Source organism: Vombatus ursinus, unplaced genomic scaffold (genome assembly GCF_900497805.2).
Source record: "Vombatus ursinus unplaced genomic scaffold, bare-nosed wombat genome assembly UNPS02014820.1, whole genome shotgun sequence".
Taxonomy (NCBI): domain Eukaryota; kingdom Metazoa; phylum Chordata; class Mammalia; order Diprotodontia; family Vombatidae; genus Vombatus; species Vombatus ursinus.
The window spans coordinates 1,591,127-1,616,150 of NW_020954598.1; the positions used below are offsets into that span (position 1 = coordinate 1,591,127).

General features: G+C 42.5%; 1 protein-coding gene across 1 annotated transcript in view; it reads left to right on the plus strand.

Annotated features, from left to right (window-relative positions):
* The window catches only part of FBLN2 (fibulin 2), a 203,241-nt gene that overhangs the window by 63,880 nt on the left and 114,337 nt on the right, over positions 1 to 25,024 (plus strand). Inside the window, exon 2 of the mRNA XM_027837260.1 lies at positions 2,684 to 4,208. Coding sequence (XP_027693061.1) covers positions 2,789 to 4,208 — 1,420 coding nt within the window. The 5' untranslated portion in view covers positions 2,684 to 2,788. The remainder of the gene's footprint in view (positions 1 to 2,683; positions 4,209 to 25,024) is intronic.

A 25,024-nucleotide genomic window follows, 5' to 3' on the forward strand; every position in this document is an offset into this window, starting at 1 on the left:
AAACCTCCGTGACTCTGCCAATTCTCCCCTCTGGGGCCAAGTTTCATTTAAGAGGCAGCTAGGTGGTGCAGTGGATAGAGCGCCAGGCCTGGAGTCAGGAAGACCTGAGTTCAGCCTCAGACACAAGCTATGCGACCCTGGGCAAGCCACTTCACCTCTGTTTGCCTTAATCCACTGGAGAAGGAGATGGTGAACCACTCCAGTATCTTTGCCAAGAAAACCCATTGGACAGTATGGTCCATGGGGTCACAAAGAGTCAGACAAGGTTGAATGACTGAACAACAATAATGAGTTCTTGTGAGGATCAAATGAGTTAATCTATGTAAAGTTTGCAAACTTTAAAGCTCTCAATAAATGCTGTTGTTACTGTAATTACAATTATTATGCTTAAAGTCCCTCCAAGGCTTAAGCTCCCCAAACAGTAACTGTCTTTCTGGACCTTTACTTCTCCTCCTTCCCTCATTTATCAACATTTACTTCCTCTGGGTCCTAGTTAATGGGCAGCAAGGTATAGTGGATTGAGTGCTGGATTTCAAGTTAGGAAGTCCTAGGTTCAAATCCCACCTCAGACACCTACTAATTGTGTGACTCTGAGTAACCTCTCTCCTTGCCTCAGTTTCTTCCTCTCTAGCATGGAGGTTGGTCTCAATGGCCTCTTCACAGCCTAAATTTCCTTCAAGCTCTAAATCTATGATCCTGGTCTCTGTACTCAATTTGCTTTCGTGTGAAATAGAGAGACAGTATGTGCAACAGTATGACGCTCAAGGGACTCTGCCGCTTTCCAAGGTGATCATGTCACCCTGGACAAGTCACTTCATTTGTCAAAGCCTTTATTTGCCCATCTGGAAAATGGAGCTTCTCATTGAGGAGCCATTGAATGAATGCACTTTAACACAGCCATGTGGAGCTGGTAGGGACCTTAAAGACCACCTGGTTCAGAGTTCTTTTACTTTCTTGTTTCACAAACCCCTTGGGCAATCTGGTATAGCCTAGGAACTCCTTCTCAAAATTGTGGTTTTACGTGGTTAATATGGAGATAGGTTTTGCATGATTCTACAAGTATAATCTATATAAAATTGTTTGCCTTCTCGAGGTGGGGGGGGAGAGAAGGAGGGAGAGAATTTGGAACTCAAAATACAAAAAAAGAATGTTAAAAATTGCTTTACATGTAATTAGGGAAAAAATAAAATATTTTAAAAAGAATAGTGGTTTTGAATGGTTGAAATACATAAGGGAAACCAGTAATACTGAAATATAGTAATCAAAAATTTTTTTCTTAAATTTCATGGACTATAGGTTAAGAATCCCTGATCTAGCTCAAACCATTTATTTAAAAGATGAAAAAAAGCTAAGATAGAGAAGAAAAAAGACTAAAGATAAAAAGAGTCAGGATTCAGTCCTCTGATGGCTATAGATCCTGCTTGGGGCCCCAGAAAGAAGTCGCTCCGATTGCCTTGTCCCTGTTTGCCCCATTAGGAACATTATACTATAACCCCTTACATTGATACAGAATGAGACAGTTTCCAAGGTCCTTTTGCATGCATGACCTTATTCAGTCCTTAACAGAATCCTGTGAGATAGGTTGGCAGATTGAGTATTCTGCTGCCCATTCTGCAGACTGAGACATTAAGAACCCAGATGCTCTGCCTCCAGATCAAACATGCTTCTCTCTGCACCATCTTGCCTCTTGGGTTATATCTGAAATTGCTTTGAAAAGTATAAAGTGTGAAGTATAAGTAAGGTATTGATTATTAAATCCCATTACAGTGCAAAGTCTCTAGATGACAAAAAGATATTCAGGCCCCAGTAGATGTGTATTTCAGAAGTGTTTGATCCAAGAAAATTCAGGAAACTGCAGAATTCATACAGCCCCTCAGGGCTCATAGTAATAGGATATGACTCTTGTGCTGAGAAAGGGAGAGAGACAGACAGACAGAGAGACAGAGACAGAGAAACACAGAGAGAGAGAGACTGAGAGAGTCAGAGACAAAGAGAGATACAGATGGACAGAGAGACAAAGGGAGACAGTGAGAGACAGACACAGAAACAGACAGTTATAGACATAGACAGAAAGAGACAGTGAGATAGAGAGACAGAGAAGAGAAACAGAGAGAGAGAGGGAGAGAAACAAACAGAGAGACAGAGAGATAGAGACAGATGGACAGAGAGAGACACTCACAGAGAGAGACAAAGGGAGACAGTGAGAGACAGAGACAGACATACAGACAGAAACAGACAGACAGACACAGACACAGACAGAAAGAGAAAGAGACAGACACACAGAGATAGGTGATGAGATAGAGACAGAGACCGTTATAAAGAAAAGAGAGAGAGAGATAGGGAGACAGGGATAGAGACAGAGAGAGATGAATGAAGCTTTTACAGGTATACAGAATTCTTTTGGCCCAGTGAGAACAATTACGAATTGAAGCAGCCAAGAAGGCCTGGATTTCAGATAGCTCAAGGGGAGTAACTCCTCCTAGCTGGGATCGAGGGCCTGCAGAATTGGAGACATAATGATTAACTCCTTGCCGAGTTTTCCAGCTGTTGGATGTTATCCCAACTTCTAAGGATCTTTAATGCTTACCAGGCAGGATGTGTGCGTGTGCGCACGTGTGCGCACGCGTGTGTGTGAGTGTGTGCTAAGCAGAGTCGCTGACAGAGTTCTCTTTCATAAATGCAGGAGCGAAGAGGAGGAAAGAAGGATCTGGGAGGACCACGGCTGCTCGGACCTGAGACGGGCTAGATAGTGCAATCAAGGTGTTTCCTTTGCTGGAGAAGGGGGATTATGGCTCTGCCCGGAGGGCTTCCTTGGTACTGTCTGTCAGTAATCACCTTGCTGCTGCTCCTATCTAGGGGGTCTGGGGCCCAGAAGGATTGCACAGGTGTGGACTGCAAGCCCTTGGAGAATTGCATTGAGGAGGTGCTGGAGCCTGGGGAGTGCTGTGCCTCCTGCCTGCAGCACGGCTGCACCTGTGAGGGTTACCAGTACTACGACTGTGTCAATGTTGGCTTCATGAATGGCAAGGTGCCTGAGGGGCAGTCCTACTTTGTGGACTTTGGAAGCACCGAATGCTCTTGCCCCAAAGGTGGCGGGAAGATCAGCTGCCAGTTCATGCTTTGCCCAGATCTGCCCCCAAACTGCATTGACGCCGTCATCCCGTCGGATGGCTGCCCACAGTGTGGACGTATAGGCTGCTTGCACGAGGGCCAGAAGTATGTGGCAGGTCATACTGTCCGCATGCCCCAATGCAAAGTCTGCCACTGCCCAAACTCTGGTGGCGAGCTCATTTGTTACCAGGTCCCAGGCTGTGATGCCTCTGCCTTTCACCTCTCTGGCAACCTCTCCGAGCATGAGGACAATGACCCCGACAGACATTACGATGACCCCTACAGCTATGACCAGGAGGCTTCAGAAGGAGACGCAGCACAGGTGGAAGCGCCGACAAAAGGCTGGACAGTTCCAGGCGCCCAGCCTGCCCCGGACCTCAGCAGCCTAGAGCAGCTGGAGCTGCAGAGTGAGAATACAAACACTATGGCCAACAATACAACCCTTCCGGGATTTACCCACCTTGTCTCCCCTACCAGGCAGGCAGCTGCTGTGGCCATGGACCCCAAAGTCCCCAGCCAGTCTAGAACCAGGAGTGTGATGGAACAGAAAGAGAAGGGAGTCATAGATGAAGAAGAAGAGGAGGAGGAGGAGGAGGAGGAGATAGAGGAAGAAGAGAGGGGAGAAGATGATGGCTACCCAGAACCCTCCAAGGCACATGAGGTGAATGAAAAAGCCACTGGAGCTAGAAGTATTTACGAGAAGCCAGAGGAGAGACAGAATTCAAACAATGCTGTAGAATCCGAGGAAAGAGCCCAGGAGAGAGGCAAAGAACAAGGGAGGGCAGAGCCCGAAGGAAACACCATTCCCAATGTTCATCCACACCCCAGAGACAGGGGAAGGGATGGCGAAAGGAGTGCCAGCATTGGATTCCAAGAGGTGACTCCCACAGAAAGAAACATGCCCCAGCCAGCTCAAGTGGGTCGAGTGGAAAAGACCATCCCCAAAGTGAAATTTACTCCAACCACTCTCCCTCCTGTTGCTCTCCAAAAGGATCCAACTGAGGAGACCCCCAAACAGTCCCAGACTCTCTACCACTATCCACCTCAAGAGAAGGTTGACCCTAACTCCATTCATTCTGACCCTGGAAGCCAGGAAGGTAAGGCTCTTGTATAGTTATCATAGTCCAAAAGCCCTCAAAACTCTACATCCTGCCTCCCTATCTTTTTGGGGTGTATAGCTACTTTCTAAGCATTTTCTGTTTTTTTCCCCTTCTACTCCTGCCTCCCTCTTCTCTTTCTAGGACCTCTCCTGTAACACCCCACTTTCTTTTCCATCCATCTGTTTCTTCCTTCTCCCATCTGCCTGCTCTCATTCCCTCTTCCCTCTGATTCCTTCTCTCTTTCCATTCTCTCTCACCATTTCCCAACCCCCACCCCATATCTTCCATTCCCTCTCTTCTAATAGTGTAGTGGGAAAAACCCTGACTTTGGAATCAGAAAGAGCAGGGTTTGAATACCAACTCTGCCTCTTATTTACTTTGGGAAACTCATTTAACTTCTCCGAGTCTCATTTCCTCATCTATACAAATGCTCCTATGATCCCTTCTTCCTTTCTATTCCCTCTCATTTCCATGCTTCCTCATCCCTTCTCTTCTCTCTCTTTCACTCTTTCTCCCATTCCTTCCCTTTTTCTCTTCCTATTAAAGCCTTCTGTAACCTACTTAGTACTACTTTATTTAAGAACAGGAAATGATTGACCTTTTGTGATGCCTGTTTAACTTTGGAAATAAGGGTGGGGGTGGGATTGATTAGAGGGATGGGTCTTCTAGTGAGATGATTAGTGTAGTAGAGATGACATTACTCACATATGGAAAAGTTTGGCATTGACCGATCTGCTTTTTAATCAGATAAATAAATTTGCCTCTAGTGAGCTAGGAAGAGGAGAAGAGGGGAGAGATTCAGACAGAGAGACAGAGAGAAAACACAGAGACAGAGACAGAGACAGAGAGAGAAGAGGGAGGGATGGGAAGGGAGAGAGATTTGTTAAATTTTGGTCCCAGTGGTCTCTTGAACATGTTGTGTGTGGTTATCTATGTATGGGCATATTTTAACGGACCTGGGTCTGAGTTGTTTCTGCCTTTACTGACTGTATGATCATAGCCAAGTCATTTCAGAATGATCTGAGTCATAGCATCCTCACCAGCAAGATGGGCATCACGATCCTCCTCTTACTGCACAGGATTGTCAGGAGGAACCTTATAGAACTACAGAAATATGAAGTTTTCATTTCCTGCCTCCTCCTCTTCTTTTTGTGTGTGAGACAGTTGAGTTCAATCTTTATATGTTTATTCAATAATCTTTTTATCCTCAACTTAGTAACAACCTTCAAAAACAAACAGTGAATTAAACAAACAAGAATTTTAAAATGACCCTGCATAACCTGGAAACTGGAAATTATTTATAATTTGTTTTTAAACAAGTGTTTTCCCCTCAAAATGATGACAAAAATCTGTTTGCCTCCACACTCCCTTGTCCTATCTCTTTTTCAGTGCTTTTTTTTTTTGGTGTTTTCTGGCTTTTGTTAGCGTGTCGGTATCATTTTTTGTGTATTCTATTGCCCTTTGGTACCCCTTCTCACATGTTTTTCTGTATTTCTTTGTATTCTTCATATTTTCCAATTCTTATAGCACAATCTTATCCTAGAACATTCCTACACAGTTTGTTCTGACAGGATCATTAACAAGCAATATTGGAGCCTGGGGCAGTACAAATCATACCCCTCCAAATTAACTTCTTAAGAAAGGGGGTGGCAGGTGGCTACCTAGGCAGCTGTGAAGTTTACCTGGGTGCAGCTGTGGATGGGGAGAAAGCTTACTAACTGTCCTCTCTAAAGGACACTGTCTGCTTTCAGCACCCTCTGAATCCAGTAATCTGGGACAAATCCCCAGTGAGGATTCCCACACTGGCAATGACTGATTTGACTGCTTCAGCTATTCCAAACATGGGGTTATTTCCAGATTTTTGCAATTATGAATAAAACTATTAATATTTTCATAGTGATAAGTGTTCCTTCCCCCCTTTTAATGAGATCTTTAGAGCGTAGTCCTAGTAGTGAGATCACTGTGTGACAGTTTTTAATATTTCTCTTTTTCATGCCCGTGTCTCCTTTTAATCTTCTCCAAAGCTCCCTGACTCTCCTTCCCTCCCTTCCCTGGGGCAAAAGTTCAACCATTGCCCTGTGGATCCAGTCACAGTTGGGAAACATGGAGCAAGGGTTAAATACAGGGTTTGGGATTGTTTGTATGCACCAAGGCTGGCATGAGAAAAAGCACCGAATGACGTGGAGTGGGCCAGGGAAGGTCTGCCAGCCTCCAGATCTCTTCACCACAGTTCCACTGTGCTCCTTGAAAGTTCCTCCGTGAGACATTCCTTTGGCTTAAGGCTCTGAAAACTATTAAAGTACAAATGTCATCCTGGCATACACATGAAACAATTATCATCCATTTATAGGCAAGCATAAATTAGTTAATGGGACATCTTGGCTGAAAGTATATCTCTGAGGGCATGGGACACCAGAGGAGTGCATTCTGATGAGGAAAAGGGGCAGGAAAATTTCTGTAGTACCACAAAAAGCAATAGACATGATTAGGAGAACTGGTTTTGAGTCTAGGCTCTATGTCTTACTACCTATGTGACCTTGGGACAGTCCGTTCACCACTGTGGGTCTCAGTTTCTTCATCTGTGAAATGGGAGGATTGGGCCAGTTGACCTCTAAGGTTTCTTCTGGCTCTCGATCTATGGTCCTGGGCTCTACGTTTGGCCCAGATGATCTCTGAGGTCCCTTCCAGCTCTAATACTGTGATTATCTCACCAGGAAGAATTGCCTGTTGCCGAAGGGAAGAGTCTTGGGCTGTAGCATGAAGGTGGTTCAGTGCAGTAGAAAGAGATAGAAGTCCTACCTCTGCTGGTGACTTTGGGTTTCACACTCTAAGCTGAAATTTCCTCATCTGTTAAATGGGATCAAAATACTTGCTCTTCAGAATAGTAGATGGTAGAGTCTAGAAGACCTGGGTTCAAGTCCTGCCCAACTAGGTGACTGAAGGCAAGTAGTTTAACCTCTCAGTGCCCCCCAGGCAACTCTAAAATGATTATTTACTGCCAATCTGGACTCGGAGGAGGAGTTTCCATGCTGGGAGTTCCCTATAGAGATAAAATCACATCTGGATGCAAATCAACAAAAATGCTGACATTACCAATCTGCAATTTGCCTAAAACAATTTGCCTGCCATACAGAGTTGTTGAGGCTCAGTAAACAGCAAAATATTATAGAAATTTGGACTGCTTTCATTTATTTTGCAGGAGGGGAGACTAAAAGGTCATGGATATAAACTACATAGAAAGGCACTGAAGATAAACTTCTCTAACAACTTGAAACCTTGGCCAGGAATGGGCTCGGAGGATTTAGGACACTCTGCTCCCTCTGGTCTCATTAGCACAGAGAGCAGAGGCTTGACTTAGGAACCACAGGAGAAAACCATCTTCTTCCTTGCTGCTTAACTAGCTGTGTGGTCATGACATTCCTCTTTTGCCGGTGCACGGTGTCCCCGGCCGGGGACAGTCTGATGTCAGAGGTTTGAGATGATATGCAAAGGGCAGTTCTATCTCAGGACACATGGTGTTTGTGGCCAGAGAAATCCCAAATCCTGCCTGGAGCCTTTGTCTCTCAAGTTTGTGGTGCCAGTGATCTGGACTGGCAAGAGGGTACATTTCCTCCCTGCCCATGGCCTCCTTCTGACAGCTGGAGTAGAGGGATGATGGCTAACTAGGGCATCCTTCATATACACAAGCAACCTGGCAGGAAACAACTTTTTAGAGATGTCCTCTTATTCTCTGGGCAAAGATATTCATATCAATAGCAACTATCTAAGAGGAAAACTACCTGAAATTAAGAGGGTATTCTCTCTTCTGAAAGCTGAGAATTCACAGTGGAAGGTATGTTGTATATAGAAGCAACATGGTGGCAGGGGTAGGGAACTTGCAGCCTTGAGGTCACATGCGGCCTTCTAGGGCCTTGGGTGTGGCTTTTTGACTGAGTTCAAGTTTTATAGAACAAATCCTTTTATTAAGGGCATTTGTTCTGTGAAGTTTGGATTCAGTCAAAGGGCTGCACTTGAGGACCTAGAGGACCACATATGGCCTCGAGGCCGCAGGTTTCCCTGGAGTGGATAGGGCGGTGGATTTGAAGTTGGGAACACCTGGGTTCAAATCCTAGCTCAGGGCAAATCACTTAACCTCTTTCTGCCTCAATTTCCAGATCTGTAAAATAAGGCACTTGGATATGGGGGCCTCTAAGGTCCCTTCCATCTCTAAATCTGCAAATCTATGATCTTGGCTCTACCATTTGCTAGCTATGTGACCTCAGGCAACCAGTTTCTCTGGGCCCCAGTTTCCTCCTCGTTAAAACTAGGAGGTAATTTTAAAGGTCCTCTGAGGTCCCTTTCAGCTCTAAATGCATGATTCTAAAAAAATCAATTTCTAATGCAAGTCTTAGAGAGCAAAGAAGTGATTGAATAAAGTTTGGTTTGCTTTTTTTTTTCCCTATTGTTTTATGTCATCATAGCCACTCATTAAACTGTCTTCTGAGTTGTGGAGGGGTTCAGTGGAGGGAAGGCCCATGCTAATGAAATAGGAGTCTCTTGAAGTATTGTTAATTATTCACATTGCTTTGCTAAAAGCAAAGGGATGCTGGGGATCTCTACAAGGGGATTGTTGTGCTGGGATTAGTGCAGGGTTCTCCACTAATTGAAGTTAACCATTAGCAGGCCTTCCATAAATACTTGTTGATTGGTTGATATGATGACTAACCTCAAAACTGAAAGGTGACCAGAGTCACAGGATGATTGGAGAATATGTCAGGGGAGGGTCTTTCAAAGGAACTAGGGCTACTTCGTTTGGAGAAGAGTGGATTCAGGGAGGACTTACCAGCCATCTTCAAATATTCGGAAGGTTGTCACATTGAGGAGGGATTATATTTGTTTCATGCCACTCTGAGGAATCAAAACAGGATAAATGGGTGGCAGTTGCAAAGGCATGATGTTAGGAGAAAAAAAAACTTGCTAAGAATTAGATCTATCCCATAGTAGAAGGAATTTTCTCAGGACAGATTGAGTTCCTCCTCATTGAAAGTCCAGAAGCGGGGACCTGATGACCACTTGTCCAGTGTGCACTCTAGAGCATCTTTTCCTGCTTGGGGTGGTATAGGACTAGTGTTAGTGAAAATGGCACCAGATTTGGAAACAGAGGCATTCATGTTCAATTCCCAACTATCCAACTTACTACCTGTGATCTTAAGCAAGTCATTTTTCTCAGGGTCTTGGTTTTCTCATTGAAAAAATGGTGGATGAGAGGGTTGAATTTCTATGATTCCTTTTGGTTTCCTTTGATACCTCTGAGGTCCAAGAAACAAGAATTCTACAAACATATCTACGATACTCTCCTTTGATTAAGTCAGGTCCCATGATGAATGATTGGAGAGATTTCATTCTCAAATGCTTATCTGGGAGAGGTGAGGACTTGCTGGATATAAAAGCTGTCTTCTAATGTCGAAAGGATTCTCACCTGGGGACTAGAAATTCGATTTGTTCTGTGTGGCTCCAGAGAGCAGAGAAACACGTGGCTCTGGGGTTTGAGGGTAGAACGAGCCAGATGTTAGCTCCATTTAAGAAAGAACTTCCTCCAGATCTGAACTGTCTGAAGATGAAATGGGCTGGCTCATGACATAGTAAGCCATCTATCACTGGAGGTGATCTAGGAGAGAGTGGATGACCATTAATCAGGTAAGCTTCAAAGGACAATTCTGCTTTGAACAAATGTTGGAACAGATCACTTCTGAGGTTTCTTTGAATCCTATCTCAGATACTCGGTGACCCTGGGCAAGCCCTTCATTATCTCTGAGCCTCGATTTTCTCATTCATAAAATGGGGATGATGGTAACACCCACCTTGAAGGTTGTTGTGAGGATTAAATAAGATAATGCATAGAAGATGATTTTTAAATCTTAAAGGCTACAGAAATGTCAGTTATTATTATCATCAACATTATGATTTCATGATTCTATAGAAACTACAAAAGAGTAAACAAAAATTGAATTCATTGACTTATAGACTTTGGGATGGAAATGACCTCATCCCTCAGTTTACGGATAAGGATACTAAGGTAAAGTACTTGCCTGCCCAAGGTCAAGTAGGCAGTATTAGAGGCAGGATTTGACCCCCAGATCTTCCTGAGTCCAAATGGTCTTTTTAAATATTCCATCAATTGAATTCAATTGGTTCTAATAAGTATTCCTATTGCTCTGACCACATTCTCACAGCTAATCCTAGTTTGTTATCTCTGAAGAAGTCTTGGTTCAGTTCAAGTCTGAATCTCTTGTTAGGCAGATTCTTGACTCTTTCCCTTATTAGATTCTAAGTCCTTTGAGGGCAGGGCCTGTGTCTCTTTTGTATGTGTATCCTAGTGCTTAGCACAGTGCATGGCATATAGTAAGCTCCTGATAAATGCTTTCTCATTCATTCATTCATTTATTCATGTTTCCTAGAGGATGCCAGTGTAGGCAACATGGTACTGCTAGGTTCTCAGCTCAGTCTTTGCTGAGTAGTACCCATCTGTGTATGCTATGGATGAGCTTTGGGCATTGAAATCACAGCAGAATCCCTGACACAGTGGACTCTCTCTCCTTTATAATGTCCCTCCTCCTGACACACATTCACTTTGCTGATTCGGTCAGGACCTGTGATTCACTACTGAGGAGAGTTCCCCACAAAGAAATTCCCTTCACAGTGCAAGTTTGTAACCGATTTGTGACTTACAGCCTTAGAGAGTCATCTCGGGACATTGAGAGATGAAGTACTTTGTAGCCCAGATTGTACATGACATGGTAAAGACAGGATTTGGACCTTCACCATCCACCTCAAAATCCAGCAGTCTTTCTACCACACCGTAGTCCTTAGCACTCTTCACTTTTACTTCTGTCCCCTCTATTAGTCCCGGAAGTCACAGAATGTATGAGTTGGAAGGAATTCTTTCTTTACTCAAAGAGAGAGTGGCTTCCATCACATTGAACATCTCTGTCTATAGGAAGTTACTGCCCAATGTCATTTACTCCCCTGTTGGACATCTGTAATTATTGCCAAGTTCTTTTCCTAAGCTGAAATTGTGCCTCTCTGCCCCATTTCCCCCTTCCCTGACCCAACCCCCACTGGTTGTAGGTTTTCCTACACTGCCTGTTGGTTGGAAGCTCTGCCCCACAGAAAAGGTTCAATCCTTTCATTCTATTCATCTCAGTAAGTACCTACTATAAATACTGTGCTAAGCCCTGGAGATACTCCTGCCCCCCAAAAAAGGAATCATTTCTGCCCTCAAGGACTTTACATTCTACTGAAATGATAAACATTTATGTAATACTTGAAAGTTTGTAAAGTGCTTTGCCTACATGATTATCTCATTTGATTCTTACAAGTGGTGGATGCTATTATTATGCCCATTTTATAGATGAGGAAACTGAGGGAATTCAGACCTTCCTGAGTCTAAGTGTAGAACTCTGTCCCTTACTCCACAAATCTATTATGATAGCCCTACTACACAGCAGCCTATTGGAGAAAGAGAAAAAGTAATACCCTTCCACCCCACAAGGTTTTGAATCCCAGGTCCTTCCTCTGTTCATCAGTTGTGAGGTCCCTGAGCACATGCTGGTCTGCATTCCAGTTTGTGACTTCTCAAAGTAAGTGTGGCACCCAGATCTGGACACAATACAGCTCCAGATCTTGTCTGGCTGGTTCTAATTAATTTCTACCTGGCCTGACCATAGCCGTGACTTGAGTCCCATAACTGATAACTGTAGTAATCTCATCCCATCTGTGTAGCACTTTACAAGGTACCAAATGCTTTCCTATGCATTTTCTACTTTGATAATGAGAAAAGCAGGCTGAGAAAAGCAGACTGGGGGACTGGCTTTGGAATCCAGAAGACATGGGTGTGTCCTGTGCCATAGAAACCTCTTCACCTTGGAAGCTTACTCCATGTCTGGACTATTTCTTACATTGGAAGTACATTGTGTCCCCAAGACCTCTCACTCTGATTGGCTGTTTCCTCCCAGGACCTTCATTTTAAGGAAGAAGTCCAGGTCAACCGTGTCTTCATTCCTCTCTTGGCTATATTCCCACTACCATATCCCTACCCAGATCCCTTCTACCCTTTCAGTCCCCCTTTATGTATAGTCTTTCCTCATTAGAGTATAAGCTTCTCAAGGGCAGGTACTGTCTTTCCATTTGTTTGTATTTTTATACTTAGCATGGAGCCTGGAACATATTTAAGTGCTGAATAAGTACTCATTGACTTAACTTGACTTGATTTGGGTCCAAGTCCTGTCTTTGACTAGTACTAGCTCTGTGAATATGGACCAGTCATTTTTACTTCTCTGCTACAAGTAACTCTCTGAAGACTAGATGACATTATTCTCAGGTAGAAGAAATTGCCACACAAGGGAATTCCATAATCAGATGAAATAGCAGATCAAGCCTCTCCCCCTGCCAAAAAAAAAAAAAGACACAAAGTTCCTTGGATCTTCACAGCACCCCTATGAGGTCACAGTAGATCAGGTATTGTTATCTTCCTTTTATAAATGAGGAAACTGAGGCTCACAGTGGTTGAGTGAACCCAAGTCGCATAATTGATAAGTAGAAGAGCCAGAACTCCTAACCTCAGGTCTTTTGACTCTAAATCTAGCCCACTTATTACTATACAAATCCAAAATGACTGGTCCCAAATCCTTTCTATAGGTTTTGACTAGCCAGGCCCCACCCCCACCTAGCATAGCCATAGACAGAGAACAAAAGGGCAGCATGGATTTGAGGATCAAATTTGGAGAGAAGGAGAAATGAAAATGGATGGAAGAAAATCAACCAAAATAAAGTCACTGGGTACATCACTGAGGTCAGTTCAAGTGTCCGTGGCTCCAAGTACGAGATGTCAAGGCAGGATAGATGGTGGCCTTGGTATAGCTGCCAAAACATGGTCTTTCCTTTCCTTGTTTTTCAGATTATCAGTTATCATGAGACATTTCCCTGCTCATTACCCTGGTCCCAGGAAGCTTTCCACTCCATGGTTGGGGCTGGCATTGGGGAGAGAGGGTTCTGATGTTGTCAGAACAGCATGAGTCCCTGGGACCTCATGCTGTTTTTACTGGGGGTGGGTTGTGTCTCCCTTGAGCGTATCCAGATGTTTTATATAATCGAAACCACATGTCTTCTTCTTTTGGTAGTGAGGTGGGGGTGGCAGGATGGGATAGGATAGGGCTTCTGAGTTAGTATTAAAAAAAGACTAGTCAAGGCTTCAGCCAGAGTATAATAGAAAATTGTGTTCTGGCTCTAGGGATAAGATGGAGACAAAAAGTTGTAAAATTTACTATGAGGATAGCTCTAGTTGAACACCAGGACACATTGAAAGAGAAACCAGAGTGGTGATAGAAATAAGGGGCCCTGATGGCTATGGGGATCAGGCAGTGGGGAGACCTGTAAGTGTTTTAGGAGCAAGTCTGTGATCATCACAGCCCCAATTCCTCCAGTTTCAGGGGCTAGCAAGTGGATGGTGGGGGGTAGGAAGACTCTTGTGATATGGTAGAAAAAAAGCAGGATTTGGAGTCTAAGGATCTGGGTTTGAATCTCATATTTACTACTTAAATGTTATTGGGCAAATCACCTCCCTGGGCCTCAGCTTCTCCTGAGAAAATGGAGGTTTTAGACAAGATGATCTCTAAGGTCCCTTCCTTGAAAGGCCTTAATCTTCCTTGAAAGACCAGAGCCCCCTGGATCACTGAAAAGCCTTAGTCCCCTACTTCCAAAATTATTTTTTAAACCTCTCCATTGCAGATGATGTATAAGGAAAGATGGCCTCTTTTTCTTCCCTTTTAAAAATAGCAGATGAAGCAAATATGTAGCATGGTGGAAAGAACACTGGACCTTGAGTCAGGAAGACTTCAGTTCAAATCCAGCCTTAGATAGTTTTTTTGTTGTGTGACCCTGGGCAAATCACTTAACTGCTATTTGCTTCAGTTTCCTTAGCTGTAAAATGGGGATAATAACGGCACCTACCTCTCGGGGTTCTTGTGAGGATGGAATGAGATAATTGTGAAGTGCTTAGCAAAGTGCCTGGCACATAGTAAGCATTATAGATGATAATGACGATGATAATGTTGGTGATGATGACAATGGTGGTAGTGATGATGATGACGATGACGATGATGGTGATGATGATGATGATGGGCTTTGCTCCTACGAAAGACTTGGACCCCACACCCCTACTTCTGATTAAATACACATTTAGAGCTGGAAGGGATTGTAGAAGCCATTTAGTCAAACACTCTCACTTGACAGGTGAGGAACCTGAAGCCTCGAGCAAGTGCCCAAGGTTACAGAACTAGAAAGTGGCAAAGCCAGGTGTTAAACTTAGGTCTCCTGACACCAAATCTGGTGCCCCTTCCTCTATGCCATACTTCTCTCCTACCAAAAATGTGGCATCCAGATGAAAGGGACAGGGTCTGGACTTAGGATTTTCATTGGTACAGAGAACTCCCAGATGAGAAAACTTTCTCTTCTAATGCAGATTGGAACTTTCTCTGTAATTTACTATTTGAGGCCATTTCCTTGAGTAGTGAGAGGCTAAGTGATTTGTCTAGGGTCACATAACCAGTTTGTGTCAGAAATAGGCCTCAAACCCAGGTCTTCCTGACTTCGAGGTCAACTCTACTCATGGCACCACATTGTCTTTTAAGTTTAAATGACTATCATGGACAGCTTTGAAAGGAAGAGTCCCCAAAAACACAGCTTTTTGAAATAGGAAGAGAATGGTCCCTTTGCATTGTTGATTGGGGACTGGGGTGATTTAGGAGTTGCCTACGTGCATATAAGCCTCAGGCAGTATTTCGACCACACTCCATCTCTTTGAATCACTGCCCATCACTTTGAACACCGACCCCACGAACGTTCAAGGTTATTGCCTCGATTCACTTTGGGTGACTTTGACCATCTATCTGGGAGGCTCTGTGACCACTCAGTTTTTCCAACTTAAACATTCTATGAATACATTTAAAGAAGAATGGACGTGGTTGGCATGGATTCTCATCCTGATCTGAAAAAACCCAGATCTTCCATCATCTGCCAAAATGCTATATTCTAATTAGTCAGTTAGTAAATATGGTCCCATATGTTTCTGTTTGCTAGGGCTTTCACAGTGTGGTCATTCCTCTTTCTTTCCTGACTCTCTACTACAAGCCAAAAGGCTCGTGGGGGAGGAGGAGGGGTGTGGTAGGGAAGTGGGAGATGTGCATAAGTTGTAGAATTTTAAACAAAAACATATTTTACTTTAAATGTAGCTGCAGTGATAGCTTTTGGAATAGCTCAGTGCCGATACAAGAAAAATGGCTAATGGAACTGGACCCAAAACAATTTCAACTCCAGTTCTTGATTTTTTTTTTCTGTGGTTCACCTTAATCAGGCTGTGGTTATGGCCAAAAAGTATCTGCATGAATGCTTCATATGCTCTGGCTTGGTGCAGTGGACAGGCCCTCCTTCTTCTATGGAGAAGGTCAGAAGGTCATAGGGTTGCTGTTCCACAGAATGTTAGAGTTGGAGGGTCAGAACTCAGAGTCCTTCTAGTCAACCACTCTCATTTCACAGATAAAATTCAATTTAAAAATTAGTAAGTGGCTATTTGTGTAAGGTACGGTACTAGGACTGGGGATACAAAGACAGAAATAGAATTGTCTCCGGCTTCAGGCAGCTTACGTTCTACTGGGTGAGTACAACATGTACACAAGTAACTAAACACAAAGTGTGTACAATGTATATATAATCTCCAAGAAGAAGAAGGTGCTCCTGGGGTGGAGGAGGGGAGGAGAAATAGAATTAAGAAAGATCTAGAGTAGGAGGTAGCACCTAAACTGTGTCCCAAACAAAAAACTTACCCCCTCCCCACAGCTGCTAATACCTTCTCCAAGATGACCTTCTATCTACTCTGCCTATGCCTTCTATGGACCTAGTTACTTACCTGTTGTCTTTTCCATTAGAATGCAAGCTTCTCAGGGCTGGGATGGTTTTTGCTTTTTCTTTGTATCCCCAGAGCTTAGCATAGTGCCTGGCATACACTAAGCACTTAATAAATGCTTGCTGACTAATTGATAAACTAAGGTCACACAGCCAGTTAGAGGCAAATGTCCTGACTTACAGTCCATGGCTTTCTATCCCTTTAAACTTCTTGATTTGTAGTTGAAAAGAGTGCAAGAACTGGAGTCAGAAAAGGTCTAGGTTTGAATTTCACTTTGGGGAGTTATTAGTGGTGTGACCATGGGTAAGGCCCTTAACCTCTCAAAGTCTCAGTTTCCTCATCTGTAGAATGGGGCTAACACCTGTAGTACCTGTCACATAGAGCTCTTGTGAGGATCAAATGAGCTAATGTATGCAAAGTATTAAAGTGATATATATACATATATTAGTCATTATTACTATTATTATTATTGCATTCTTATGCATCCTTAAGCTTAGCTTAAGTACTGTTTCCTCCGGGAAGCCTTCCTTATTCCCCTCAATCTATAACAATCTTCCTCTCAAACTTCACATGCAATTTTTCTTGTTACATCTTTCTAATGTGCTTATTACAGTTGTCTTTGTTTCTATCTTATCTGCCTCCTGGACTGTAAGTTCTGTGAGGGCAGGGATGTGTATTATCTAAGCTTGTCATTTCTCTGAAGACCTAGCACAGGATTTTTCACATAATTTGTTTAAGGAATGCATGCCTAAATCCGCTGCCTTCTATGCCATGCTCCCATCTGGGTTCCTGGCAAAGCTGAGTGTGATTTTAATTGTATTTTACCTGCCATGTGGGAGCAGAAAAGGCCCTCCAGGGTGGATTTATGATCTCATTGATGTGGACATTCTTTCCAGTGGTGCAAATTGCAGCCTTTCCATGCCTGATCATACTGTAAGATGATTCAAGGGAGTGAGAGGTGTCATTTGCTCCCAAGATATCCCCATCAGCCTCCGTGCTGCGAGGAATTCCACCATTTAAGGTGAATGAATGCCTTTTGCTTTAGAGTTGCATGTCAAGAAATTTCCCCTGTTAAAATGTGATGGCCCTGGGAATGGTTTGGGTGTAGAGGTGGGGAAAGCAGCATGGTGCCATGGCTAAAGCACTGGACTGACTCGTACAGCTAGCAATCATCTCAGAATTGTCGAGAAGACTGTATTTCAAATCTTGTCTATAGGTCCAGCGGTCGATTATGCCATACTGCCAGTAGGTGGGTAGATGAGGGGGTGGTGGGATGGGGTAGGGATTTGCAGACAACTTGCAATTTACAAGCTTTGGCAGGGTTGGGTTTTTTTTTCTTTTTCCTTCTTAGTTGTTGACATAGATGTGAGGAGAAGCATAGAATGAGATGGGGGGAAGGTCATGAAGACAGACTTTGTTCTCTCTACTGTTCTATTCTGTGCAGCCTGCTGATTTGGTTTATTTTACTCTGTGAATATGTGCTATGGGAGGGCAGCCTGGATGGTTTAAAAAAGAAAACCCAAACCATCAATTACTTACAAGGTTAGTGCAGATTTGGACATTTCACATGGAATGTAGCTAGCGCAGTTACGGCTTCCCAGACCAGGCCTCTGGCTGGTCTCTGATCGTTCTTCAGGCTAGACTTTTGTGTGTACCAACTATCGGAATGTGCTGGTGCCACTGTTTATTCTCAGGCTTTATTCCTTGTGTCATTATGGGTGTCTGGCTGGCTGGGGCTCCTAGGAGGCCTCCTCATTCAGCTGGGAGTTAGAGCTGAGGGCATTCAGTTTTATTGTGTACATCCACAGACACACACACATGCACATGTATGTATATATAAATACATACTGCACATATGCCCATGCATGTGCATATCAACATATGTGCACATATACAATAAAATTGGGTGCTCTCAGCATATTTATATTACATACAATTATATATAATATACAATATGTAAAACTGGATTATATGCATGTATATGTGTACATATACACATATATCTACACACATATACATATGTTGTTCAGTCATTTCCAACTTTTTCTGATCCCCTTTGGAGTTTTCTTGGGAAAGATACTGGAGTGGTTTGCCATTTCCTTCTCCAGCTCATTTTACAGATGAGGAAACTGAGGCAAACAGGGCTAAGTGACTTGCTCAGGGTCACACAGCTAGTAAGTATCTGAAGCCAGATTTGAACTCGTAAAGATAAGTCTTCCTGACTCTATCCACTGCATCACCTAGCTGTTATTTATTTATTATTAAATTATCATTAAAGATTTATTATCTTAGTGCTTAATACAGTGCCTGGCACACAGTAGGTACTTAAGAAATATTGGTTGAGTGATTGATTAGTTCTGGGAATTCATCAGCCAGGACACAAGCACTACTCTGCTTTTTCTGTGCATTCCTTCCTGACCCCTTGTGTCGGCTGTGGGCAGTTTCCTAAGAGACTCTGACCAGGCTGGTAGCTGGTCTCTTTTCATAGCTACCACAGTTGTGGAATTTGATCTGGAATGGACCTTAGAAGTTATCCACTCTGTTCTTCTCATTTTACAAAGGAGGGAACTGAGACCCAGAGAAGGAGAGTAAGTCACTTCCTCACAGCCCTGCAGCTGGTGAGGAGTCAGGCAGGGATCAGAATGCTGGCCTCTCAAATCCTCCTGCAGTGCTCATTCTCCTCCACTATGGCTTTTATTTTTAATATTTTACTGATTTTTGTAAATGTCACTACCATTTCCCAATAATTACCCTCCCTGTAAACCTTCTCTTGTAATAAAAAAGCAAAACTGACACACTGACCATGTCTGACTGCCTCATTCTGACCCTGTAGTGTATTGCTTTCTACCATCTGTATTATCCCTTTCCAGTCCATCTTCTATGCAGCAAAGTGATATTCCTAAAGTACAGGTCTGATGGTACCTTTCTCAGGAAGCATCAGTGACTTCCCGTTGCCTGTAGGACAAGGGGAGGGGTCTTAACCTTTTTCATGTCATGGACCCCTTTGGCAGTCTGGGGAAGCCTAGGGACCAGGATGTTTTTAAATGCATGAAATAAAATATGTAGAATTACAAAGGAAATAATTATGTCAAAATACACTTATCAAAACATTCAAAGAGTAAGTTCACATACCCTAAACTGAGAATCCCTGCTAGGATAAAGTAAAACCTCCTATCTTCCACACTTGAAGCCATTTATAGTTTGGCTCCAAGCTATCTTTCCAGTCTGATTTCATGTTCTTCCTTGTCTCTCAGTCCACACTCCAGCCAAACTACCCTATTTGGTATTCCTCATGCGTGACCTTCCTGCTCACACCTCCGTGTCTTTGTTAAGGCTGTCTACTGTCCCTTTTCACATCTGCCTCTTAGAATCCTCGGGTCCCATCAAGATTCAGATCAAATGCCACCTCTTATATGATTCCTTGCCTGCTGCCCCTGGTTGTTCAAAATTATTTTGTGTTTACCAAACTTTGCTTATGTCTTGTATTTACATATAGGTACATATGCATATACATACATATACACATATTATGTATATACATATCTCTCTCTATATATATATGAAATATGTGTGTTTGTGTGTGTATGTTGTGCCCCTTCCCCTGGCAGAATGTGTTTTCCATGAGACCAGGTTTCCCCCCCCCCTTATATTCCTAACAGATGGTACAGTACCTAGGACATTGTAAAAGTTTAATGGATGCCTATAGCTTTGTTGACTCCAGAAACCATCTAGTTCAAACCCTGCCCACCCTAACCTTTACTTTATAGATAAAGATAGTAAAGCTCAGAGAGCCTTAACTAATTTACTCAAGATCTCACTGGCACTTTATGGCAGAGACTGGATTTGAACTCAGGTCTTTCTGACTCCCAGCCCTAATTCTTTCTACTGCTTTGAATATGACTCTGGGTTCTTGAAGGCTATGCTAGAAGGCCTATGACCTAGGCCCGTCCTACCAAGGAAATATTGGTCTGACGACAGCTTGTGTGTATCTATCATATATATATATATACACATATTATATATATACACACACATATATTACACACATACACATACATATATATGTATATTTGTATGTGTATATGTACATATGCTTGTATATACAGATATGTGTATATATAGAAAGAGATATATTCTCTCCACATTTACTAAATCAGTCCTTAGATGATAGACACATGCAAAAGCCACCTGCTAAAGCATCAAGGAGTTTCGTTCTCTATCTGATTTCATGTCAGTAAGATCTTTTGAATTATTGAAGAGGGTTGATGCAATAGTCATATAGTTGGACAGTATCTCTCCATCATTGGTAAAACCATAGTTAAAGATAGTCTATTTTGTCACATAGTATTCACTGAAGAATGGAAAGAATGCTAGATTTATATAAAGTCAGAAGACCTGAGTTTGAGTTCTGGCTCTGACCTGACACTCGTGTGATCTTGGGAGCAATTCACTTTTTTTGGGGGGGAAAATAAGAATATTGTAGGGGCAGCTAGGTGGCAGAGTGGATAAGTTCTAGCCTTGGAGTCAGGAGGACCTGAGTTCAAATCTGGCCTCAGACACATGACACTTACTAGCTGTGTGACCCTGGGCAAGTCACTTAACCCTGATTGACTCACCAAAAAGGCAAAAAAAAAGAAAGAAAGAAAAGAAAAAAGAAAAATAAGAAGATTGAGCAAATTGATCTCCAAGGTTACTTCTAGTTCTAAATCATCTGAGGCTGTGACTCACCTGATAAAATTCCTGGCTTGAGTTTAGTGCCAGAGAAAACATTGTCTCTGCAGATAAATGTGTATGCTTTCTGTTTTCAAAAAGAGAAGGCTATAGAATCCAACATGTTCCTCCTTTTGTCCTGTCTGCCAGAGAGCTAAGAAACAGACTATTGCCCAGAGTGGTAACCTCAACTCAGGTGCCCCAAACATCTTCTCTTTCATTTTCCTTTTTTAGGATCACCATTTTATTTTCTCCTCAAGCATCTCATCTTGTACTATATTTTTATCTGTATGCTGCTTCCAATCCCTTTGGAAATAGGCAGGGTAAAAATAATAAAAAAAAAAAATGGAAACCATAGCTCTTCTAAGCTTTTTCACATCCATCATTTAATATGATCTTCAAAACTCTGAGGGATAGTTAGGTACAGTATTTTTGACTTCCTTTGATAAATGAAGAAATTGGGGCACACAGTTAAGTGCTCAAGACCATAAAGTGAGTCAGTTTCCAAATATGAACCAGAATCCAGTTCCCTTACTCCCAGCCCAGTGCCCAGTGTGAGAGACAGTGTTTCATGGTAGATAGAGGACCAGCATCAAAGCCTAGATGAACAGGGTTCAAATCCCACCCCAACACACATTCGTTGTGTGGCCCTGGACAAGGAACTTAGCCATCAGTGCCCCCAGACAATTTTCTAAAATTACCGTGTTTCACCACATAATCGTCATCTCCTCATAATCGGTGCACTCTGGGGTTTTGTTTTGTTTTTTTTTTTTCAGTCCACAAATTGGTTTAATACCTTTCATTGCATAATTGTTGCATGGTATAATTCTGCTTGTCATGCCGCTTACAAGGTAAACAGAGCAGCAATGTATTCACCAGTGGCAGATGGATACACATTTATCTCTTAGGCATTGCAAGCCAGGAGCCTAGAATTCTCAGTGCACGCGCATTGTCAGTATTCTATTTTAACATATATTCATGAGTATTCCATGTGTCCTAATCTTGCACCAGACAGTTTAGTAATAAATGATTTTTAACTAATACCATTACAAATTTTAAAGTTTCACCTAATGGTTGCATCTTACTTTTTTGTAAAAAAAAAAATTGGCATAAAATTATGCCATGATTATGCAACAATTATGCAGTGAAATATGGTATAAATCTTTGAAAAGTTTGCAATCTGCATTTGTATGAGTCCTCAACAGGAGTTCTCTGCACCAATGAAATCATTGCTCTCTACTTCTTGCAAATGTTTGTAGGTCAATACCAGAATCAGAAGATTTCAAAATGGCTCCTCTGGGATTTGAGATAGCAGGGTGATGGGCCTGTGGTGTGGCTTCTTGGTCACTGCTTCTGTGAACCTAGCTTTGCACTTATTCTGTTTAGGAGTCTTCTTTGATTTTAATTGACATAGGGAACCAAATCTAGTCTTTCTTTTTCATCACACCCTTCAGAGTCCTTGGCCAAAAGATCCTCAGCCTCTAAAGACGTTGTCTGTGCTAAGCCTGAGGTGTTAGGTTTCAGAGTGATCCTTGTTCATAGAGTCTATGTTGAGAAACACCATGTTGTAGTTAACAGAGGGCCAGCCTTGGACTCGGAAAGACCTGTGTTCAAGTGCTGCTTTGGCCCATATTAGCTGGATTATTGTTGGCAAACCATGTAATCTCTTGGGGTTGCAGGCAGCTTCCTAAGACTTCATATTACTGTTATTTGCTAATCTGCATCCCTGGAGGGAGCTTCCATGATGGAAGGTCCATATATTGATGAAATATAGGTTGACAGAAATATATATGTATATATATACATATTATATATATACAGCCATGCACATACATATTTTATATAGACCTATAGTCTATATAGACATATTTTATATAGATAGATAAATAGATATAGAGACCTAATGTCCATATAGACAAAGCTATGTATCTATATCTATCTGTCTATCTATCTATGAATATATACCAGGAAAGAGAGAAGAGGAGAGGAGAGAGAGAAAAGAGAGAGAGACAGAGAGACAGAGAGAGAGAGAATGTCACATTCAGGGATGTCATGAATGAATAAATAAACATTTACTAAAAACTATTTGCTTAACTTGAGGGATATAAATAAAAAATATGTAAATGGTCCCTGCCCTCAAAGAGCTCACATTCTAAGGGAAGATATGACAAATGCAGGAGTATCACGACCAGAGAGTAGCATTTTAGTTTGGAAAGTTACAAGGATAATGAATGGAGCCATAGTAGAATAGACTGGAACATCCTTTCCTGTAGCAATGGCAGTTTTAAGTTGATTTTGGCTCCAGAATTGGAAAGGATGTGGGAGTGGGGGGGGTGTCTTGAACTCACCAATCAAAAGGGTTGGGTGGGAGCAGGTCAGGGAAGGTGCTTCAGAGCTGGAAGGGTTAAGTTTGCTAGTTGTAAACACACTCATAGGAAACATCAGCTTAGCTGGCTGGGTCTGAATACTGCTGCTGATTTGCCTTTCCTGTTTTTCACTCTTTAACTCACCCCAGGGCTAATTCTTTGCCTTCTTCCTCCTATGGCTTTCTAATCCACCTCCTATAACTGTAGGGTTTCATGGTATTCCCCATTCTTTTCATGATGAAGGTCATTTTTTGGAAGTTTTATTATCAAAAGTGATGGTATTATGATGTTGTTGGTAAACAGGTTGTGAGGCTGAGAGGTCAAGTCCATTGTGAGACTTGTTGTTCATGGTCTAATCCCTCATGTCATGAATGAAAAGTGGAGGTGGCAGGGATGGGAGAGAGGAGAGGAGATAGCCAGGTAGGTCACTGAGTTCTATATATTGACTTCTAACCCATACAAGTAACCATGTATGGTTAGCAGCGGCTGATTATGGAGTCTCATGAACCCTTCTTCACTGAAAGTAATAACTGGGAAGAAGGCTTGGTGCTAAGGGTGAGGTTGTTATGTAGGAGCATCTGCTGTGGGGAATACTATATACAATGGTTTAAAAAAGTGTTTTGTTGAATGTTTTTCAAATGCTCATAGGAGGGAAAATGTCTAGTTCCTTTAGGTATTTCATGTAAGTTGGCATCAGAGGTCTTTCCCAGAGGTCAGGTTGTTAAGCACAGAATCCTGTAGAGCTTTGAGGAGCAAACAAAATAAAACACTTTTTGTGCATATGTAGTCCAGGTCACCAAACTGAAATAGAGGTGCTAAGTGAGAGGGGGAGGAATACTATAAACATGTTCACCTCAGTAGCCATATTCTTCCTTCTAAAGCTACACATGACACAGCAATTTCCCTCTTTTGCAAAGAAGCTGTTGGCAAGGAAGGGTTTTTGTTGTTTGTCCTTCATTCTTGATTAAAGAGGTGATACCTGGACTTGCCAGTGAATTGGATTTCATTGAGGGAGTGCGGTGCAAAGTCACCAGCCTCACTTTCTCCTCCAAAGCCATCTGGGTCCAGTGGCAAGATATGGATTAGGACAATGGGAGATGGTCTCAGATGCAGGGAGACCTTGGCCTTTTTTAAGCTCTTTCCCAGGTCTCAGTTTGACTGAGGCAATACTTATTCAGTGACTAAGGCTAGGTAAGAAATGAGGCAAAGAATGGCCTCTTTGACTTAGTGGAAAAAGGAAAAAAGAAAACTCAATCTGAGAGGGGAAGACCCTCAGGCAAGAAAGGGACAGAATACTGGACAGCACTCCTGAGCCCCAAGGAGGTCACTTAAAGCCTTCTCTCTGACAAGTAAGCAGATATTTAGAGCTTACTTCTAAAGAGCTGGAGAAAACCCCTGTAAGGGCTTTTGGAGTTAAACCTTGAAGCTTCAAAGGTGGAAGCCTGGGAGTTTTCTGACTGTTTGGAAAAAAAAAGGTTCAGGATAGGTTTTCATTTTAGCTCTATTAGGGAATGTCATTCAGTAGGGTCTGTCGTATTGGGAGACAATATGGTTCTTGTTGTTCAGTCATTTCAGTCGTGTCCGACTTTTTGTGACCCCATTTGGGGTTTTTTGTTTTTTGTTTGGCAAAGACACTGAAGTGGTTCAACATTTCCTTTTTCAGTTCATTTACAGATGAGGAAACTGAGGCAAACAGTTAAGTGACTTGCCCAGGGTCACACAGCTAGCAAGTGTCTGAGGCCATATTTGAACTCAGGTCTTCCTGACTCCAAGCCCAGAGTTCTAACCACTGGGACACC